This window comes from Saccopteryx leptura, chromosome 1 (genome assembly GCF_036850995.1).
Source record: "Saccopteryx leptura isolate mSacLep1 chromosome 1, mSacLep1_pri_phased_curated, whole genome shotgun sequence".
NCBI classification, from domain to species: domain Eukaryota; kingdom Metazoa; phylum Chordata; class Mammalia; order Chiroptera; family Emballonuridae; genus Saccopteryx; species Saccopteryx leptura.
The window spans coordinates 286,370,897-286,392,652 of record NC_089503.1 but is presented as its reverse complement, the minus strand read 5'-3'; the positions used below and the strand labels follow the sequence as shown (position 1 = coordinate 286,392,652).

Genomic DNA, 21,756 nt, shown 5'->3' with positions numbered 1-21,756 from the left:
AAGTGCTCACCGATATGGAGTTAACAGCTTCCTCAGACAGCTGACAGTGCGACTGCTTGAGCATTTACCTCATGACCCTCTTCGTAGTCCTTACCGTTTGTTGCCACCAACCCACATCCTTTTTAAGGCAAAATCTGTTATTCAGAACAAGACCTGGCTGCTTTCTCCACTGAGAGTCACTGCTCCACTCTGATCTTGCTTCTTACCTCTCCGCGGCCACCCTGTCCCCACAGACAACGTACCCCTGTATTCTCTCCCAGCACCATGGGCTTCTCTGCCCCCCAAGTGTCCTCAGTGAGACAGAATTCTCTTCCTGCTCGCTCCTCCTCTTTGTCCACTGCCCTCTCCTCCAAATTGTAAATAGTTCTTTTTTAAAAGAGAAAGAAGAAGAAGGTATAAAAGAGTGGGGGAAGAAATAGAAGAGAAAGAAAATGAAAGAAAGAGAAAAGAAACATCAAATATGTCATGGGTGAGTTTTAAATTCTACAGTTCAGTCGTAGAATTGAATAGCAATTAAGAAAAGGCTCATGTAGGGCCCTGAGTGTTAAACACAGAGTGCTCTTCACAGGTTTGAATTTAAGGGAAAGAAGCAAAGACCACTTACTGAAATGACCATCTATGTATCTGATATGAAAAATGTTAAAGAAGAGAGGAAAACAGCTGTGTTTAAAAATCCTCAGATCAGTTCCTCTTCCATGAATAGGTAAAACTTTCTTTGCCTCAATTACCATAAGCATTGACTATATCTTTTAGGATAGTGATTAGATTTTCCGATTATTTCCCCTAATTTTATCTCCTTTACACCACTGAGCAGATGAAATCTCTCTATATACACAGGTGTGTCTTCATATTTCATATGAAAACATGGCTTTCCTTAGATTACAGTGGACTCTTAATCAGATGAAGGGCCACTATGCCCGATAATCCTTATAACTACACATTTACAGAGCCTTTGACTGGTTCATACATAAATTATATTAAATTAATTTATATTTGTCTTATCATAAAGCTGCCTATGCTTGGCACTCCATGAACATTTAATAACAACCAGAGACGGGAAGTAACCAAGAAGCTCCTGCTCATAGTGTCTAAAAATTAATGGATTCAATGTTTCATTCATTTCTTAACCTCTCAGCACTTTCCAGGCCAAGAGAGTCAAGTGGGCATCTCATGGGAGCAATCCAGCTTGTACCACTGTTCTAAGGATTGGGAGTCTGCCTCAAGGTTCAAGGAAGGAAGATCATGCTCATAACACTCTTTTCATAAGAACCTAAAAAGCACCTTTCTTCACCTCAGTTATCCCCATCTCTCAAAAGGTAGGTTAGAAGGAGGATTCTGGCCTTTAGAGACGGCAACTGCACTGGAGAAGGAAGAATTGGGGTGGGTGGGTACAGAAAACATGCTGAGTAGGAAACTGAGGACTCTGGGCGGGAAATAATTAGGCAAGATTCAGAAAAGTTTGCTATGTTGAGATCTAGCCATTTCAAAGAGCATCTGCTTTTTCTACAAGTTCCAAATGTGGTCCTGTATGAAAGGTAGGGACGCTGGATCCTCAAGGCAAAAAGAGAGCCTAGCGGTGAGTGACAGGTGTGCCATCACCTGAGGGACAGAAACAGACCAGCCTCCAGAGCACTGGAGAGCACACTGAAAAGGAGCGTATTTAGTAACTGTCCCCCACCCCAGGAAGTGATCAAGGCAAAATATAAACCTGTGCCTACTAACAGCCAACAATCCTTCTCCAGCTCAGGGAGGTAAAGAAGGGATTAAACAATTAGCCGAATCCCTTTCTCAGCGTTTTCAGATCACCTGGTTCCAAAGGTTTTCAGACTCTTCTTAGGAACTAACAAGGGCCTTTACTTAGAGAATGAATGCATGGGATAAGAAATTCTTTAACTCTTTCAATCAAATAAAGCTCCCGGTGGGTGTTAAACTCTCTCAGCATGTCTTAGGCTCCAGTATAAGGAAGTGATTTTCGACTGGTGAGCTACAAAATATTTTAAAACATGCACAACCTGACTGTGTAGTCAAGGGCACTGGCTCTTTTCACTTAGATTGTCAAATAAAAAAATAGCAACAGCCAACACAATAATAACCATCCATTGTGAATCAATCAAAATTATACCTATTTTTCTTTTCAGATTAGAAAAAATAAATTTTTGGTGTGCCACAGAATTTTAGTAATTTGTTTATATGTGCCATGAGATGAAAAAAAATGAAATCACTGGGATAGGGCACTGTAGTACATTTACTGATAAGGCGTAAATGATAAAAGTTCTAACAGAACGTTAATTCTTATTAGTTAGTATACAAAGTATGATTGTCATATTTAGCAAAAAAATATAGGGCCTGACCTGTGGTGGCGCAGTGGATAAAGAGTCGACCTGGAAATGTTGAGGTCGCCAGTTCGAAACCCTGGACTTGCCTGGTCAAGGCACATATGGGAGTTGATGCTTCCAGCTCCTCCCCCCCCCTTCTCTCTCTTTGTCTCTCCCTCTCCTCTATAAAATGAATAAATAAATTTAAAAAAAAAATATATATATATATAGGAGCCTTGTTTGATAAATTTGAATTTCAGATAAACAAAAAATTACATTTTTGTATCAGCATGTCCTATGCAATATTTGGGACAGATGCTAAAAAAAGAAAAATAGTCAACTATTTGAAATTTAAATTTAACTGGGTTTCTGTATTTTTCTTGCCACTCAGGTAAAAAGCCTTGTCCAGAGTCTACAGCCTATCTGGAGACAGTCACCAAGTCTATACTTGAACGAGCTTCAAGGACCTCAGAAATAATCAGTAAGGAATTTGGATGGACACATGGCAAATAATGTTTATTTAATAGTGAACTAAAGTAGGTCATTTTAAGGATCCTCTCTGAGAATGCTTATATGTCATTTTTTAAAATCTCCCTTCATTAACAAGTGAATCACTTTAAATATGCATCTCTTACTGGCATTCAAGGATATCACATAACTTCCTGTCCCTGATCCCTAAATCTAGACTAAGGAACTTGTCTCACATGACAAGAAAGTCACAGTCTGGTCAGGTATAAATGAGAGCCCGTATAATGTGTCTGAGGAGGAGAGGGCCTGTTAATGCTACTTAGTCTTCAGAAGGTAAGAGGAGAGAGAACCCTTCCTCACTCTCTTCCTGGTGTCTTCCTGGGGCTGGGTCACTCCCAGAGGCTCCGGAGGGGACTTCCTCCCACCACGGTTACAGAGAGATGAGCAGCAGGCCCACAGAGGGCCATCCTCATAAAACAACCACGCATTTGCAACAAGTTTATTTTGCAAAGATTTCCTGCTTTGGCTAAATGGTGTGGCTTCTTGGTTTGTTATTTAAAAGAGTGATGCTGGAGAAGCCAGAGCTCTGACGGGAAGCAGTCTGATTTCAGACCAGCATAAGTAGGAGGAATCCGCACCCAGCAGGCCTGACTGAATCTGTACTGATGAGTGTGAGTGCTGTGCCTGGTGACAACAGCTCACTTTGAGGATAACCCCTTCTTGTCCCTGTTAGTCAACCCTAGTCCTTTCTGGGACCTGATAGACACATATATTAACATATTTCCAAGAGAGGCTAGGGATTGGATTCAAAAACCATGCGAAGCTGCCTTTGGGAAGACGGGAAGGAAAAGACAAGGAGATGAGCGAGGGACATAGTATACAGACGGGAAGAAGCCAAGAGAAAGCGTCCTGCAGAGTTAGATACAGAAATCTAAAAAAACCATGGAACTGGGGCAGAGGCAGAGCTCATAGAGGAAACTTCTTAGTGGAGAAGCCCACTGAGGTCCGAAGACACTTGACACAGTGTGCTTGGGAAATGAAATGAAGGTGGACCTTTTCTCTCTGCTCTACACTGGTACTCGCGGAATCTATGAATCATCTGCACTGGGTCATCCCTGTTCCTTTTCAGACTGCTTTACTGGAGAAGATGGAGGTGGGCATTTGTGGCTCTCTTGACAATAACCTCAGAGGAAGAGATACAGAGAACCCAGGAGGGCTATTTCCAGAGTGGCCATAAGTGATGGTGACGAAGGTTTGAACCATGGGGTGGTTTTAAAGACACAATGGTTAGAGGCCAGGCTTGAGAAATAACTTTTACATTCTAATGTAAGTAAGCCAGATGAGAGATAATAATATTTTCAGATCTCTGTTTATCCAGAGAATGGTTTAAGATAAAAGCAGGTACCCTGGACCACATTTATGGACTTGCAGGTAACACCCACTTGAGTTTTTCGTGTTGTTTAGCAAATGTTTTAGTCTCAATATTCTTTCATTGTTAGCATTGTTTTAATGAACAAACATTTGGTGAAATAATCTAATTCAAATTTTAACTTAACACTAATAACAGTGGGAGAAAACATGAATGCACCATACAGCATAAATAGTAAGTTTTTAAAGAAAATCTCTATTATCTTGCAAAAAGGAACAGAAGAAGAAAACTCCTGTAGGGAAAGTATGCACTGGGCAACTCAGCACCTTGGAGGACATCATTCATTCATTCCAAGTGTCTTTGCTGGGACACACACTGTACTAGGAGTGGGGGACATAGAAATAAGTAAGACAGAAAGGTCACTGCTTTCACAGGACTTACCTGGAAGACAGACAAGAAAACATGCAATTATAATAGTTTGAAAATGGCTGTATTGGAAAAGCACAAGATACAGTGAAGTCATATTACAGGGTGATATTAGTCCAGGGCTCAGGACAGTCTTCCCCATAGAAACGATGCCAAGACTGAACCCTGAAGAATAAAAAGTGTGAGACAGGGAAAGGAACATCTGCACTTGTGTAGTGGTGGGAAGGGGCACCTGGGGAGTATATCCAAGGCAGTGGAAAGAGTTGGAAGCGAGGGAGAACATGGTGTTTTCAAAGAACAAAAAGATCAGTATTGTGGGAATGCAGTATCGAAGGCAAAGTAGCATGAGGCAATTTTGGAAAGGCAAGAGGGTCCATGCCATGGAAGACTTTGTAAACCATGTTAAGGAACTGGGACTTCATTACAGGGGCAATAAAGAATCATAGAAAGGTATTGTGCAGGAGAGTGATGACATCACATTTTCATTTTAGATCACTTTGGCTGCTGTGTAGATTCAAAAGAAGCAGAACTGGGAGCCAGAAGATAACTCAGGGGCCCTGCAGCACTGCAGGTAGAAAGAGGTGGACTGGGATATGATACAGAAATGATCATAAGTGAAAGCACTCCAGAGCAAACCAAAGAAAATGGCATGATTGGCTATTAAGTGTCAGGGATATAGAATTAAGGGTACCGGAAATTTATATTTATATTTTTATTTTTATTTGTATTTTAGGCAACTGGGTAATAGGATGTACCCTTTATAGGTGGTGCAGATTTGGCTAGAGGTGGTGGGAGAAAAAAGCAGGTCAGCTTTGGCTATATGGCATGTTCTAAAGTGAGTTAGAGATACAGATCTGGGGCTCCAGCAAGAGATTGCAGCAAGAGGTATCAACGGGGGAACTTACAGACATTAATTGTATCCTTGGCAATGAGTAAGAAAAGAAGAGGGTCTGGACAGAGCCCTGAGAAGCACTAATATTTAAGAGATGTGTAAAAGAAGAGGACTATGCCAAGGAGCCTGAGACAGAAATACCAGAGGCAGGAAGAAAACCAAGACAGAGAGTACCAAACAAGTCGTGATAACTAGGCATGGCAGAAAAAGCAAAGGTCAAGGTAGAAAAATATTGTGATTGGATCACTGATATAGCTACATTAATACTAGTTGTCATTTCAACTTTGAATTTAGGATTTTAGCTGAAAGGCAAGAGTCCAACTCCCTTCCAACAGTTAAACAAATACAAGTAGGTACACATTCAACTTCCACTGAATGTGTGTCACCTCCCCAGAGTATACTTTCTAATATTTTATTTCTTAAGCTAAATAGTAGGTAGTTTTTCTGAATACTTTTCTATGTGTCTAGTATAGTTGATAAATTTAAAATGGATGCCCAAAACATATTGTTGAGTAAAAGAAAGTCAGGTTCTTGAACAGCATGTATACATTTCCATTTATGCAAAATCATCATAGATTTATATCCACACAGAGTTACCTGCACAAGGAGGTGTCTTGAAAGATGCCCACTAATTCTTTCAACAATGACTATCTCTCATTAGTTAGATTTAAGGTCATTTTTGCTTTCTTCTTTATGTTCTTCTACATTGTTTGAAATTTTACAGTGTGCATATGTAGCCATTTGATACAAATGACAAAACCATTAAAGCATTCTACAGAATTTTCTGCAGTACGCAGTTCCATAATTACCTCTTTGAGGATACACTGAAGTTATAGCTGGGTTAGGAGGTGAGGTCAGGGGAGTAGAACTCCACCCTCATCTTTTTACTGAATAATCCAGGCTAAGAGAAACCATAAAAACTGCTTCTACAGTAACATTCTCACTCTTAAAGGCAGAGAGAGGAGAAGCGAAGGAGAGAGAACCTAGAGAAAGTATCCTCTCCACGTGCCTGCAGACCCATGTAGCCTGCTCTCCACTCCCCCAGAGCAGCAGTGAGTGAGCTGGTCCTCCCTTGCTTCTGTGCCCCCTGCGTCTTTCAGGGTGATTGAGTATGGTGACCAGAGAGCGTTCAACTCCAAATGAACCTCTCACTTGAAGTGTGACTTTGCACAATTGATACCTACAACGCTTATTCCCTTGTATTATAAAATGTAAAACCGGATCAATAGAGTTGTGCCTTGAGGGTTAAATGAGGTAAAAAGTGCAACACACGTAGTGTAATACCTAACACATAGTAAATGACCTACAAGTGGGAGCTGTTTTGTATTTCTTAGAACAAGAACACAGCCACAGCAAGCTTTAGATCTGAAACATGAACACGGTCAGTGACAACTGCCATCTCAGTGGCCAGCCTACAACCTGTGACATCTTGGACTGCTCTTTCCACCGTTTTCTGAGGGTCCAACCTCAGTAATATCACTTGAACTCTGACCTCCCCCAACAGTGAGCCCTCTATGCCGTACTTACCTATTTAGCATATTGGACTGGTAGATTCTCTTCTCATGGGTGTTATAACAACTGCTCTTGGGCTCGGGGATGAAGCTGTGCTCAGACAGCATGTCAGAAGCAGCGGTGGTGATTATGGCAATTCCGTCCCTCACTCTGGCGGGGAGGCCATAGTCCCATTCATCATAGGACACAGAGATGAGCCCGGTGGGGAACTCTGAGGGCACTGTGTCTGTATCCCCTGCCACCAGACTAGGCACAATCCATGTGTAGCCGTAGCCAGTCAGCCCGACTGAGTTAGCCACTTCGAAGATGTAGGTGGCCTCTTCCTTAGTACAATAAAGAAGAATGATGGGGCTTTGAAGTTTCTTGAGCTGGTTCTGGATCTTAGAATCTCCATCATCCAGGGACATGTCCAGCAAGAGGACTTCCTCTAACTCCCAGCCCACAAAGCTATTCTCAATGGTGCTGCGAATCTTGTTTACAAAGTCCTGGTAGCCAGGAAAGTAGGTGGTGACAATAGAAAAGATGTACCAGTCGTATTCTTCCATGATGTTGAGCATTACAGAAGCTTGCTGTTCAATTGATGGGCCAAACTGGAAGAACATGGAGGATTCATCCTAGAAAAGTAAAAATGTAAAGAGAGAGAGAAATCAAACCAAAGATGATAGGGGAAAATTTGAACCAATTGAATAGAAATGCTTATGTCCATCATTTAATTTTTAACATAATGTCTTTAACATTAGATCTGTTTAAATTGCAAACATTTGTAATACCTTTCTTTCTAAAACTACCTCTTAGACTCCAAAAATATTCAACATAGATCTATACTCTGCTTGTCTGAAATCTTTGAGGCTACTGCTAAAGTCTAAGATAGCCTCTTAAAATAAAAAATGCTAATATTTCTATAGTAAAACATATCAAGAGTTTCATAAAGTGTGGTAAAGACTCTAATGGTCTCATGTCTGTTCAGGTCAGGTTTTACTGTCAAATGAACTATACAAACACTCTCGCACATGTACGCACACACACTTTCCATTTTTCAAGCCTTGTGGATGGGTATCACTCAGTCACAGTGAATAATACAAAATGCCATCACTCTACACTTAAACCTACATATGAAGGTGGTATAGGCACAATGGCCCAGCAGATGTGCGGGAATCAGTATGGATACTAGGGAGAAGCACGTATAGTACAAGATTTGGTCAGTATATTTTCCATAGAGGTATATCTGTTAAATTAACAGCACAGTTAGTTTTCTGTCTTCTCTGATAATGAGATATGCAAGTTAGAATCAGGTTCAAACAGTATAGCTTAGCCACAAGTTAGAATGACTTGTATTCAAGCTCACATTCAAGCAGTTAAGCTTTATTTTAGAGCACAAATGAGAGCCACAAGTCTCATTCTGACCTAGGCATCAGACACATAACCCCCTGTGAGGTCTGAGAACCTTCTGTCTCTTCCCTCTTTTTGAAGAAGACGCTATTTTACATTTCTCCCATCTGAAGCCATACTCTTACTATTCTGAGATGTGCAGCAGCCTCGTCCTTCTCTGGCCGTGCATCCTCCCCTGACTTCCTCCTGGGGAGTGGCCCCCCTCTCCCCTCTTCTTGGTCAGGGCCCTTATTTGCTTCCTGGTGGTTTGCCTCCATTTTGTAACAATCTAGGCTAATAAAACTGTGTGTTTGCCAAATGGGCAGTTCTTTTTATCTCCCAGATTACAGCTTCAAAGTACAGTTACCAGAGACCAGGCTTTTAAACAAATGATCTAGTTCTTTCCCAGTCCAGGAGCACGCTGCTGTACAGAGAGATCACCGAGTATTTTGGCAGCACCCACTACTAAAAAAAATATAGGTTGGAAAACATCCAGCTGGTGTCCGAAGACACCGGCTCGGCAGTAGAAGCTGCCAGCCCTGCGCTCTGCCAGAGCTGTTGTTGCTCCGCGAGGCTTGAACTTTTCACATTTCCCGTGGGCTACCCAGAATGAACCAGGAGATGCTTAGTCACTCGAGGGGGATTCTTTCCGCTAAGGGTAAAATGATGCTTATCATGGCTTCCTCCCCTGGCTTATACAGACGGTCAAAGTGAAGCCCCACAAGACCATGTAATTCTGAAATGTAAAGAGGGTGGGGCACCAAGAATATGTGCGTAGGGAGTGGAAATAGTTGGGAATAAAATAATGATTTTGTGTGTGTCTGTTCTAAGCTGTGGCTACCCCTTGCTCTCGATTTCCTCCACTGTAATATAAGTACTGCTCTTCCAGCAAAGCCGACCTTGTCCTTAGGTTATAGGATATAGTGGGAATCCAAAACAGCAATGCTTAATTATTCCAAGACTTGTTAGGAGCAAGAGAACCACCACAACAGGAAAGGAAGACGGTAACAGAAGAGGCCTCCCAGAATGGCTATCACTTTAAATAAACAGTCATTTGTTTTTCTTGTTATATTTTCAGCTCAAGGGAATTTGGGGGATTCTCAAATGAGACATACTATCACTTGAGTTTTCACAATCCCAGTGGATATAACAAAGTGACAAGGGCTTCCAAATAGGCCTTAAAATGTACCAGTTTAGGATGAAAGGGATCCCAATTATAAGTATAGTCTCCTGTTCTATGATAAACACACATGTCTTATCATAAGGACATTCCTGAATACCCACATAATTCCATCTACAGTGAAACCACAGCTGGTTCAAGTACACAGGGAGAAGCAGCCTTGAGAGTAAATCCATGAAGCTCCATAATAAGTGGGCCCGTGCTGATGAGATTGAAGTGAAAAGAAAACCAATCTATTATATACCAACCTGACCCTCTCCTCTCTTAGTCTCTGTTAAAACTCTCTCACAATTATAAATGAGCTCCTTAAAGAAACTGCCAGCTGCTTTGTAAAGAAAGCCAATGTATGGGAACAGTAAGAAAGAAAAAATAATATGGTTCCATCTCACCCCTACCATGTCCTCATCTTACTTCTAATTCTATCATCCTCTATATCCATCTTTTTTCTGACTCCTGCTCCCATCAATGCCCAGATCCACCATTTTATCTTGACAACCTTCATTAAATAAGAATGCCTTATATGACAATTTTATCTGTGGCATCAAGAGGAGGTTAATGAAGCCAAACAGTAATCAAGAGAGAGAGTTATAGCTTGGGCAAATGTTTCCCAGTATAACAAGTGATCCAGCTTTATTCATTTAGTTGACACACCAATCTAGTGTACAGCAATCGGGAATGGGATAGCTCTTTTTCAACAAAGCTTTGGGCTAACTATAATTTGCAAGCAGTGACAGGCTTTGAGAATTATGGCCACAGCCACAAATCAAAGAGCAATCTTCATGTGTGCATGGAGTGGAAAGGACTGGTGGCCACCCATCCATCTTTGCAGGCACCCAGCATGCATTGTGATCAACACAAGCAGTGTCATCTTCTAAGATGAAGGACAGAGATATAATTCAGTTTGCAGCTCACTGTGCTTGCCCACTTACATTTTTAGCTCCTAATATCATTACTGAATGGTGATGTGCAGGGGTCCTTGGAACAATAGCCTCCTCCTAGTAAAGATTCCCAGTCACATTTATCGCATAAAGGTACTTCTTCAACTTACCTCAAGAGACACTTTAACAAATTCTTATATAAAGTCCACGTATATCACCATGACTGAGATGAATGACTGGCATAGGAAAAGTAAAATTGTACATTAGACCTCATCAGTCTAGAAACATTATCTTGAACCCCCATCACTTTGATGTTCATGGTGTTTGGTTGTTAGTACTTTTTTATTGTGTTTTTTATCTTTCTCAGAAAATAACTATCAATAGACTTAGCAGCATGTGACGATCTTCTCTGCATCATCCAGTTGCCCTGAAGATGCACTTCAGGAAAAAACGATTAGCTACTCCAGCTGCTGAGAATGCCCTGGCAATGGTGTCAGCCATCAGCCCACCTTGGGGATTGCGTTAGCTGATGAGAACCATCTTGCCCAAAATCATACCCTCTGACTGGAATAAACTGGCCCAATGACTGGCCGTCATGGAATTAAAGACCTGGTCCTTGCTTTAATTCTGGACCGATCCTCTGAAGGATTAATCTATCGTCAGAACTCCCAACTGGGTTGGCTGGAGCTTCCACTAAAACTGCATCACACCTCTACTCCCTTTGCCCACTCCCGCCCCATCTTCCTGCCCTTTCTCAGCATTGGTCCCAAAAGCTCTCCCTAATAAACTGCTCGCAACAGCAGCCTTGCTCTCAGAGTCTGTTTTTCAGACAACCCAACCTGAGACTATTCATGTCCTTTTTTTTTCAACATGGGAAGAGATGACTTAAAAGAGAACATAGTATCTATTTTCAAATACAGAAATAAAATATATGGTAGAAAAATAAGTTTTTGACCATTAGCACCAGAGAAGGAAATTGGGACTACTAAACACAAATGCTAGAAGGCATTATTTGGCTCAACATAAGAAATGGATTTGCAACAATTATAGCTATTTAAAATGGAATTAGCCTCATAATGTAGTGAGCTCCTAGCTATAAGCATTCAAACAGAAGCTGGAGTATCACCTGAATTGGATCCTCCCCCCCTCTGCTGGAAAATGGCACACTCCCTTGTAAGATCTAGTGCAGATGTTAGCTTCTAAATGCATATTGTAAAAAAAATAAAATAAATGCATATTGCCTTTTCTAACTTCCTCAAGTCAGTTACTTTTCTTTCCCCTGGGCTTTCACAATATCTTATATGTGCTTTTATCATAACATTTCTCAATCAGGAAGCATATATGCTTGCTTCTAAAATATGTGTTTCTCAAGAGCAGGAAGTGTGCCTTATTCATCTCTGGATCCTTAGATGGGGTATGAAAAAAATTTGTATTTGTTATATTAATATTATAAAAAAGTTTCTTTTATGCGGTGGGAGATTAACTGAAATGACCATGATAATCTCATCGGGTCCCAAAGTTCTATGCTGATGGCACATGCTTATTAATAAAAATAAAGCTTGCCTGAATAATTACATATTAACTACACTTGTACAAAATGTGAGAGGATCCTCCTTGGATCCAGCCAGTGAGGCAGAAATGCTACTGGCTGATCCTTTACTCTCCTTTGCAGCAAATTCCTTAAAAGCATCATCTGTATTCACTTCCTCCATTACTCTTCTCCCATTCTCTTACACCAACTCCAACCAGACTTTCAACCCCACCAGTTCACTAAAACACCTCTTGTGAAAGACAAGGTGACCCCACTATTGCCAGCTCCAGTGTCCATCAGCAGCCATCCTTACCTATAAGTGGTACTTGACATGGCTGACCAATCACTCGCTCCCAGATATGCTTTCATCCTTTGGTTTCCAGAGCTTCATATCGCTGCACTTCCCGCCTATCTTACTGGCTGCTGTTCCTTTGCTGGTTTCTCCTCTTCCTTCAGAGCTTTTGAAGCTGGAGTGCCCCAGAGTCAATCTTTAGTCCTCATAGCGTTTCTGTCAACATTCACCTCCTCAGAGATCTCATCCAGTCTTCTGATTAAAATCCTATTTATAAGTCAACCACTTACACACTTCTTTCTTCCAAAGCTTCCGACTTCTGTCACACGGCCTATTCTACATGTCCACTTAGATATCTTTAGAAACATTTCCAACATTTCCAAAACTGAACTCGGCCTTTCCCATTGTAGTTAACGGCAAGTTTACCCTCCAGTGCCAATTCCTCTCTTTCTTTGGAACCCTATATCCAATCAATCAACCTTGACAGCTGACCTTCAGAGTGTATCTAGAATACCACCTTTTTCCACCAGCCCTATTTAAGCCACCATCATCCTTCACCAAATCGCTACCAGAGTCTCCAAATGGCCTGCCTCCCTCTGCCCCATACAGACTAGACTCAACAAAGAATCAAGATCTTTTCAACACCTAAATTGTAAAATGTTAATCTCTGTCTTAATGGCTGCCCAATTCACTACAAAGACGAGCCAACACTCTTGACTAGGCCCCCATGGTCCCACAGAGCCCGCATCTTCCTACTCTCTTTCTCACTCTGCTCCCTGCACTCTGACCTCCCTTGAACATACTCACACGTTCCTTCTCAGACCTTCATTCTAGCAATCTGCTGTCCCTGAAACACTTTTCCTCCAGCTAACCAGGTATCCTCAGGGTTAACACATGCACCTGTTTCAAGTCTTTGCTAAAACCTCCTGTTGTAAACACAACCCAATTCTGACCCTGCAATGAAATACTAATGCTTGTCTGATCCCTCTTACCCTGTTCTACTTTTTCTTGTTTGTCATAGAATTTAGCACCATTTAACAGACTACACGAGTACTTATTTGATATATTTATTATGAACTTACTGCTTCTTCCCAACTAGAGTGTAAACACCATAAGGGCAGAGATCATTATTGTTTTGTTCATTAGTATAACTCAGCACCTAGAATGGGGCCGGACCAATACACTGTGGGCTGTCAGTAGATATGTGTTGCATTAAACGTTTGGTAATTAAAGATATAAACAGATAATCCTCAAATCTAATTTATCTTTGTTGGCTATCCAATTGAGATTATATTTTTCTAGTATCATAAAGTCTCTCACATTATTTAAATGTTAGTACTTTATAACATCTTAGGAATTATGATCCTGCTAAAACATCAATGGAGTTTTAGATTAAATAAATCTGGCTTTCCTTCCACTTTCTCATCATAGTACACAAGTAGAGAAAATCCTTCTGTTCTCCTTCTAACTTCAGTTAGAAGAGGATCGGTGTGTCTGATACAAGGCTAGAACTGCCAGTCTTTTTGCTGAAAACTTTCTCCACTACCACCAGATTAGAATGCAAGTGGGAAATGATGAGATGAGAGAACAGGGTTACCCCAGCTTCCTAGGGAAGTCCTGAGTAGTTCTTTAATTTTTCCACACTGAGCGTAGAGTAGATTCAGGCAATGGGAGACAGAATCCCTTTCCTCTCCCAAACTGAGGGAAGAATTTTCCCTCCTCACTTAATTCCAAGAGACCCCTTTTTGGTGACTATACATTCTGATTCCACACTATCTTTTTTTTTTCAGTGGACTGAGGCTGCTGTTAGCTATTTAGGCTGGTTTTGAATCGTGTCTGAGGTTTGTGAGCAATGTTTTGTAAGACAGAGAAAACGCCTGAGTTTCTTCAGCTTTGTCATTAATCAGAAATATCAGAACTGAAACACTCAATGGGAGCTTATGGTGGAGAATCATGATCTTTCTTGTCTGTTAAATGCCACATCTATACTTTTTTTAAAACCTTTGACTGCAAAGGAGAGCACTCTGGGTTTTCAAAAGCCCATGAGGAGAAATCCAAACAGACTGGGCTGGGCTCATGTAAAAGCCACTCTGGATGACTAAGAGCTCCCAGCAGAAGCCAGCCTTCTTTTTCGTATTTGTTCTTTCAGAAGATAATTTTGTATTCTCCTTGAATTTTGCCCCATTTTCCTCCATGACTGTGTCTCCCTTTTGGATATGTTTCAATCACCAACTTTGAGCCACAGCTGAGAAACTAAAGAGACTCCCTTTGAGAATGCCTACAAGGTCTTCCTACTCTAGGTCCCACAGACAATTTTTCAGCAAGAAGAAAGCTTACAAGCAACAGTTAGGGCAATAAGAAGGGAAAAAGTAAAAGGCAGATTCGCTCTCGCTAGGATGCCTGAATGAATTATAGAATTAAAGTCAGGGATCAAAGGGCCCAGAGAATACAAGAGAACCTCTGAAATGCGTTTGTGCTCCTCAGGAAGGTAGCAGGACTGCCAAAATCCTAACAAGGCCATTTCATTTCATCTGAAATTAAATGGCCTGCTCCATTATGCATATCAAAACAACTCTCAGATGGATTGACTTGTATTTTCATTAAGAGTCTCTTTTCTATAAAAAAGCAAGCTGTCATGTTCAGCAACAATCAAGTCCTGTGACTGAATAAATGTACTTTTAAATAAACACAAGGGAAGAAGGTAGGGGAATAGAGAAAGTTGAGAAAAATGCAATGGATAGAGAAAAATAGTGCAATAAATGAAACCAACAGTATTAATTAGGCAGTAGAAATATCAACAGCAGATCAAATTTACTGAGACAGGTTTACAAAGTCAAATGTGTTCAACACTAATATAGATCTGGACATTTTATGAGATAAAAAGGAAGCCATCATAAAATTAAACCATTATCACCTAGGGAAAACAAAACATTTTTTACTATGTATGAAACATAAAATTTAAAACTGACTATGCGAAGGTGACAGAGGACAATCTGACTTTGGGTGATGGGTATGCAACATAATTGAATGACAAGATAACCTGGACTTCTTATCTTTGAATATATGTATCCTGATTTATTGATGTCGCCCCATTAAAAAAAAAAATTATTAAAAAAAATAATAAAACTGACTATGCTATCAAAATCTTTTCATTCATTTAATTTAAGTTGAGAGGGTAGAGTTTACAAAAGAATTGTGATAATTATTAAAGAACGGAGTTATAACAAGCCTGTGATGGTACTTGAGGTACTAGCAGCATTTTTCAGAGCAGAGATGTTGATATTTGTCTCAAATAAATTAGCATTCCCATCTCTTCATACCTATTTGCTCAGAACATCACATTCATACACCAATGGGATAGATAAGTGAGGAGTTGCCCTGAGAGGGGAAGGACAGAAAACAAATTTTATATTTGATCAAACTATAAGTGCTAGTACCTCATTTGTTGCTAAAATTAACAAAAGCACTGTTTCCAGATATTGGTTCATACACGTGTATCTCTGGAAAACAAAGATCTCTCTGTCCTCTGTCCCTGTTCTATACAGAAAGACAAAGCATTGCTGAATTTATAATTTAGACCAATCATGCTCTTTTGGCACAGGTTAACAAGCCATTGTCTCCAATGGCATAATGAAGTTTACTGAGAAAGTTTTTCTCATCAAACATCCAGGGGTCAGTTTTTCTAAGTCCCTAGATTGGAAAACCGATTGCTACTTTGTCACAGACAGCAAAGTATCACTGTTCACAATCAGCTTGCCTTTGAATTTATTCATATCTTCTAAACCAATTTTTGTTCTCCATTTAGAAGAGGCAATGTGTTTTGTTGTTTTTTTAATTTATTGTGTTTACATAGATTCTAGTGTTGCCCTGATGCACCCCCCTCCCCCATATTCCCCTCAACATCTTCCTTGTCCCCCTCCCCACAGTGCCCTCCCCCCTTCCCTTCAGGTTTATCCCATCCTACCATCCCCTTCCCACTGTCCTATTTTCCTCTGGTCCCTTTGATCTCTCCTCTGTCTCAGTTCTGTTCCGTAGTTCACATTGTTCATTGGATTCCTCAGATGAGTGAGGTCATAAGATTTTTCTCTTTTTCTGCCTGGCTTATTTCACTTAACATAATAGTTTCCAGGTCCATCCATGTTGTCGCAAAAGGTAATATTTCCTTCTTTTTCATGGCCAATAGGCATATGAAAAAGTGCTCAACATCACTAATCATTAGAGAAATGCAAATTAAAACCACAATGAGATACCACCTCACACCAGTCAGAATGGCGCTCATCAACAAAACAACACAGAATAAGTGCTGGCGAGGATGTGGAGAAAAAGGAACCCTCCTGCACTGCTGGTGGGAATGCAGACTGGTGCAGCCACTGTGGAAGACAGTATGGAGATTCCTCAAAAAATTAAAAGTGGAACTGCCTTTTGACCCAGCAATTTGTTTTGAAGGGCTCCAGAAATAAAAATAAAATTGCATAAAAGCAGAGTAAAATTATACAGACACACACTTCTTCAACCACTTGTTACACTTGCCTTTCTTGACCTCACTTGATTGGAGGACTTAAAATTGGCATGCCTTCCAGTCTTTAAACAAGGACTGGTCAGGACTCACCAACAACATCTAAAGCTGTCTGGGCTACTCTAAGCCCATGATTCTGTGTACCTGACATAAGCCTGGCTCGGTGTAAACATGCTCACCCAGAACCCTTCCTTCTTACCAGCCTTATCATGTGCACAGTTCAAGGGACTAAGTTTCTTCTTCAGGTACTGAGTTTCATTCCATCCACATTGGATGAGAAGCCCTACTCAGAACGTCTCTTTTGCACAGTCCCTGACCAAGTGCTCTCAGCCTTGATGCTGGACCCTATTCTCTGTATCTGCAGATGCCAGCTGAGGTCTAACACACCTTTCTTGGCCTTAACTGTGGCAGGTTTAGCATATTACTATGCCAACAGGTTTATGTTGCTTTGTTCACTATTACAACAACTGCCTGCATACCCCACCAATCTGAATCACACCAAGTGGGTTATTTGGTCTAAAACTGGTTTCTCAGAGTTTGCTAGCCCCACCCTCTGGCCGGCAGCCTCATGGCAAGGTAAACTGCAGTCATTCCCAGCCTACTGACCCTCCTTAGACTACTGTTCAGATAGCACCATGCCCAGACTCAGCAGAGTGAAAATGGTGTGCAATATCTGACTGGTTTCATCCAAGTTTATTTGAGATTTTCTCTGTTTATTTTATACTGAAAATTGTTCCCCTTTTCCACAAGAAAAACCCTTACTTTTGCAATGCCTCATTTATGGCTTGGTTATTAGCACTAAACATGAATTTTCAAGACTTCAGAGTTCCCAATTGCTTAACCTTCACTTTCTTTCCCTGTTGTGCTGGAGTCATGGGCACATGCAGTCTCATTGAGAGTATGATGTACTCTACCAGAACAGATACCTGGCTCCTAACCTGAGACTGGGAGGGGCACACTAACACTATTTTTCTTAACACACAACTTTGACTGTAGTCCTAGAAAATAGCATATTCATTTCTTGACCCATACAAAGAAGAAATAACAGTTGGTTTCAAAGGTACAGAATACTGGTGATCCAGCTTCTAACACAGTCAAGGGTCCCTCTCTCTGGCCCAGCTCGTCCCCTCTGGCTTAGCAACACCAACCCTGCCAACCTTCCTGGGAACCATCTTGTCCCTGCCGTCATCAGCACTGCAGCCCAGGATGAGGCTTCTTCCTTCTTTGTCTCCCTTTTCCCACAGTCCTAGTTCCACAGATAAAGACCTAATGGGCCCACAGCCTAAGTCCGACCAGTGTTTCCATACTCTCTTCTGGGCCCCCGGGGAGCTGAAATGCTATCATTATCTCAACTCGACTCTGGAAGATGGCCAAATGGGAATGAGCAACAGCCATCACCCAAGAAAGATATCAAAGTTGGCAAGTTCTTTCCTGCAAATAAGAATTTGACAAGCAAATGGATGGTTTGTTTATTCATTCTTACTTTGAAGTTTATGTATGTGTTTATAAACCACATTCAGTGGTCTCCAACATTTCTATAGTTCACAGAATTTCACTTCAATACTTTGCCTCTGATGGAAGCATGCAAGCAGAAAAAAGAGCTCTTTAAAGAAAACACCAATTGGTATTTCAAACAAAAAGAAGCTCAGAGCTTATCTTTTCACCCTTCCTCATCAGACTCTTTGGAGAACAAAGCTATGTTACAATCAGACGTAGCATTCATTAATCTCTAATCTGGATCCTTCACAGCGGGGCCTCTGCCTGTAGATGAATCATCCCAGACAAGCATGAATCTTAGACACAGTGTCATTATCTTTAGAACTGGTAGTAAAAACTCACCTGAAGTTATCAGACTCACATTAGCTGGCTGTGAATTTTGATCTATGCTAACAAAACAAAATGGGGGCATCCTTATGGCTCAGCAATGACATTTTGATGTTAATTTGTTACTGCTGAAAAGTGCTGATATGTCGATCTTTTATGAATGCAGTTTAAACTGTTAGATAATGCCAACTCAAGATCTCAAAGAACAGATATTAACCAGTGTCCTGAGATACCACTCCAGCTCAGAACAAGACCACAATTAAACCAGTTTGGGAGAATGTGAGATGGCACTAGATGACTTTCCAAGTACTCAAGGAAAATCCAATTTTCCTCAGTTACACAGGCCCATGGGTCCAGCGGTCCTGACTTTCAGAAATTCTTCCCTATCTGTATCTTGATGCTGCTTTCCTTGGTGAAAGGCATATAACAGACCCTCAAATTGTTTATGGCACTAAACCAAACTGATGGTAAGAAGAATGATGGTTTGTCTAATTGTGTGTGAAAGAACCCTCCTTTTATTTCTTATTTAGTTTGGTTCTTATTACAATACTGAGTTGCTTACTGTGTACTAGGTGCTATCCACGTATGATGTTCATTGATTCTCATATACCTAGGAAGTAAACCCTATTCCTTTCTCCATTTCACCAACAGAGAAAGTAAACTTTAGAGAGGTTAAGTAACTCACCAGAGTTCACTGCTCATTTGAGAATCTAGCTGGGTTTGACCTTACAGTGTACACACTCTACCACTATACCATGCATCCTCCAGCCTCCTTTAGTCATCTCTCCTGCTCACGTCTGAACCATCTACACCTGTTGTTTTAATTGTGAGCTACAGAATGATAACAGTTGTCAAGTAAAAGTCAAACCTACGCCTAGTTGTTCAGAGATTATTTTCATGAGTTCCTTAAGCTTCACTCCTATGCATCTTGCACTGGCACCCTGGCCCTGCTAACTAGTGATAATCAGTATTCTTCTATTAGACATCACACAGCCAGTTTTTTTATGATCTTGTTGTTTGCTAATCAATCAAATATTTATTAAACGCTTATCAGTTGCTATAGGAGGTAGAGGTAAAGTGTAAGTCATTATCCCAATCTTCACGGTGAGCTAATTGGAAAATAAGATCAAATTATACAAAATAGTTGATGACTTTCTTAAGTTAAATGATAACATAAGGTTTAGAATATGTGTCACAGAAATGAGGAGAACGAAGGGCAGTATGGCTGAGCAGTTATATTCTTAACCCGTCTTTCTATTGAACTCTTTCCGTGCTAGCTCTCCCACCAGCTCTGTGCAGTGAGCAAATGAAGGTCCATGCATTTCAATCCAAATACCAGACTGTGGATAGAAATATAAGTAACACTGGCCTTGAACTCAGCCTCAGATTTGTCCTCAGGTAGACAATAAGTCTCTAATGCCCACTATTTCAGGCATTCTAGAGTCTAAATGAATTGTATATAAATCTTTCTCCTTGATCTACCCCATCTTTCATTTTTATCACAAATGATTAGATTAGCAGGACAGGACTGTCTTTTATGAAGTCAGGCTACCCAGTTAAGAAACCTTCTTCTCTTCCAGTGATTGAAAATTGATTTAGTTAAGCTTTCTTTTCCATGTTCCTTCAGAAAACCTAGGAGAAAAATATTTCTCAGTCTTTCCCTTCTCTCAGTGTATTCGATTTCTTTACACCAGGCTTTTCCCTCTGGACCTCCAACAGGTTTCAATAATTGGTCAGGAGATCAATCAATTATTTTAGTGCTCCTTGTATACAGATGACTAGGGATTACAATGTAAGTCCAAGCAATTCACAAAAATAGCCTGATGTCAATTTTTCTTCAATTCAACTTATTAGTCCATATGCTCCATTTCTTTAAAAATACGTAGATGACCACCTAAATGCCAGTAGTTCTCAAAACTGCCTCCATGTCTATTAAAGAAACAATGTTCTTTCTTATTTTCTTATGGATAAATCAAGGGTATATTTGAAGACCTGCTTTTATTTTTGGCCCCATGAAGTTAAATGACTATATTGTATATATAGTAACAATGGAATCCTTGAACAGTAACACAGTTTCTCAAGCCCCCCCCCCCCCCACACACACACACACAAAAAAAAGACAATCTAGACTAGAGGTGCTTCTAGGTGTAAATGGGGTAGATACAATGTCCTTGTCTATATGTTGATGCTTATGTTAGTTACACATAAAAATAGTAACAAAGTTAGAAATAAGCAGTTTAGTTCACAAGTTATGCTTCATACAAAAAAAGAAGACGGTCCTGGCTTATAAAGAAATATCTTTTTGTATTCATAATTCTGAATTCCACTTAGGTGCAAAGATGATCCAAATTATCTAGACAGAGTCCACAAAAAAATCTCCTATCAAAACTCCATCAAATCAGTCACCTTGTTACATTAAGATCTTAATATTCACATCTTTGGTGATGAAAGGTAAATTCATCTCTCCTTGATTCTCTCAACTTCTTAATTCTTTTCTACTGTAAGGTAGAGTAACTCCCAGATGTCCCTCTCATAAAAGTCAAGGTTTCCCTGATTTGGCCACAGTAAAAGTATTCAGATACCTAATCGGTTTTATTTATTAAATATGTTCCAGAAGAGGGTTTCCATATTTCTCAGTGAATAATTTCTAAAGGCAGAATCAGCTAAGCTTTCTTCTTTGATATGTGACTAATCATCTCCATCGTGCCCAATTCTTCTTTTAGATTAACCTCCCCTGCCCACAGGCTCCACTCCTCTGCACTGCACAGGGGCTGTTAGCCACAAGCAGGTGCCTGAACAAAGCAGCCCGTTCTTAAACTGGACAGTGCCTGAACTCTGGGCTGCTCAGAAAAAAGAGCCCACCCAGCTCATCAAGCCTCTCTCAAGAGTATGAACCAAAAACAATGAAAGAATGAGCAGGTCTTCTGTAATGTAAAATTGACTGGCGGCCATGTCAAACCTATGCTGTGAGCACTGTGAAACAATGATAAAAGAGGGGCTCTGGGATAGCAGAGGAAGCCTAAAGTAGAAGTCTTCAGATGCACAGGAGAAGCACAAGGACTTCAAATATAGACCAGGAGATCCTTGAGAGAGACCCAGCAGGTAGCCAGCCCTGGGAGTGGAGAGTATTCGTTCCTCACAGCTTTCCAGCTCTCTCCAAATACATTCCCAGAATAAAGTGCCTG

General features: G+C 40.6%; 1 protein-coding gene across 2 annotated transcripts in view; it reads right to left on the bottom strand.

Annotated features, from left to right (window-relative positions):
- GRIN2B (glutamate ionotropic receptor NMDA type subunit 2B) overlaps positions 1 to 21,756 on the bottom strand; it is a 442,385-nt gene that overhangs the window by 176,153 nt on the left and 244,476 nt on the right. For both annotated transcript variants that reach the window (XM_066355404.1, XM_066355413.1), the window contains one exon: positions 6,998 to 7,596. In XM_066355404.1, coding sequence (XP_066211501.1) covers positions 6,998 to 7,596 — 599 coding nt within the window. The remainder of the gene's footprint in view (positions 1 to 6,997; positions 7,597 to 21,756) is intronic.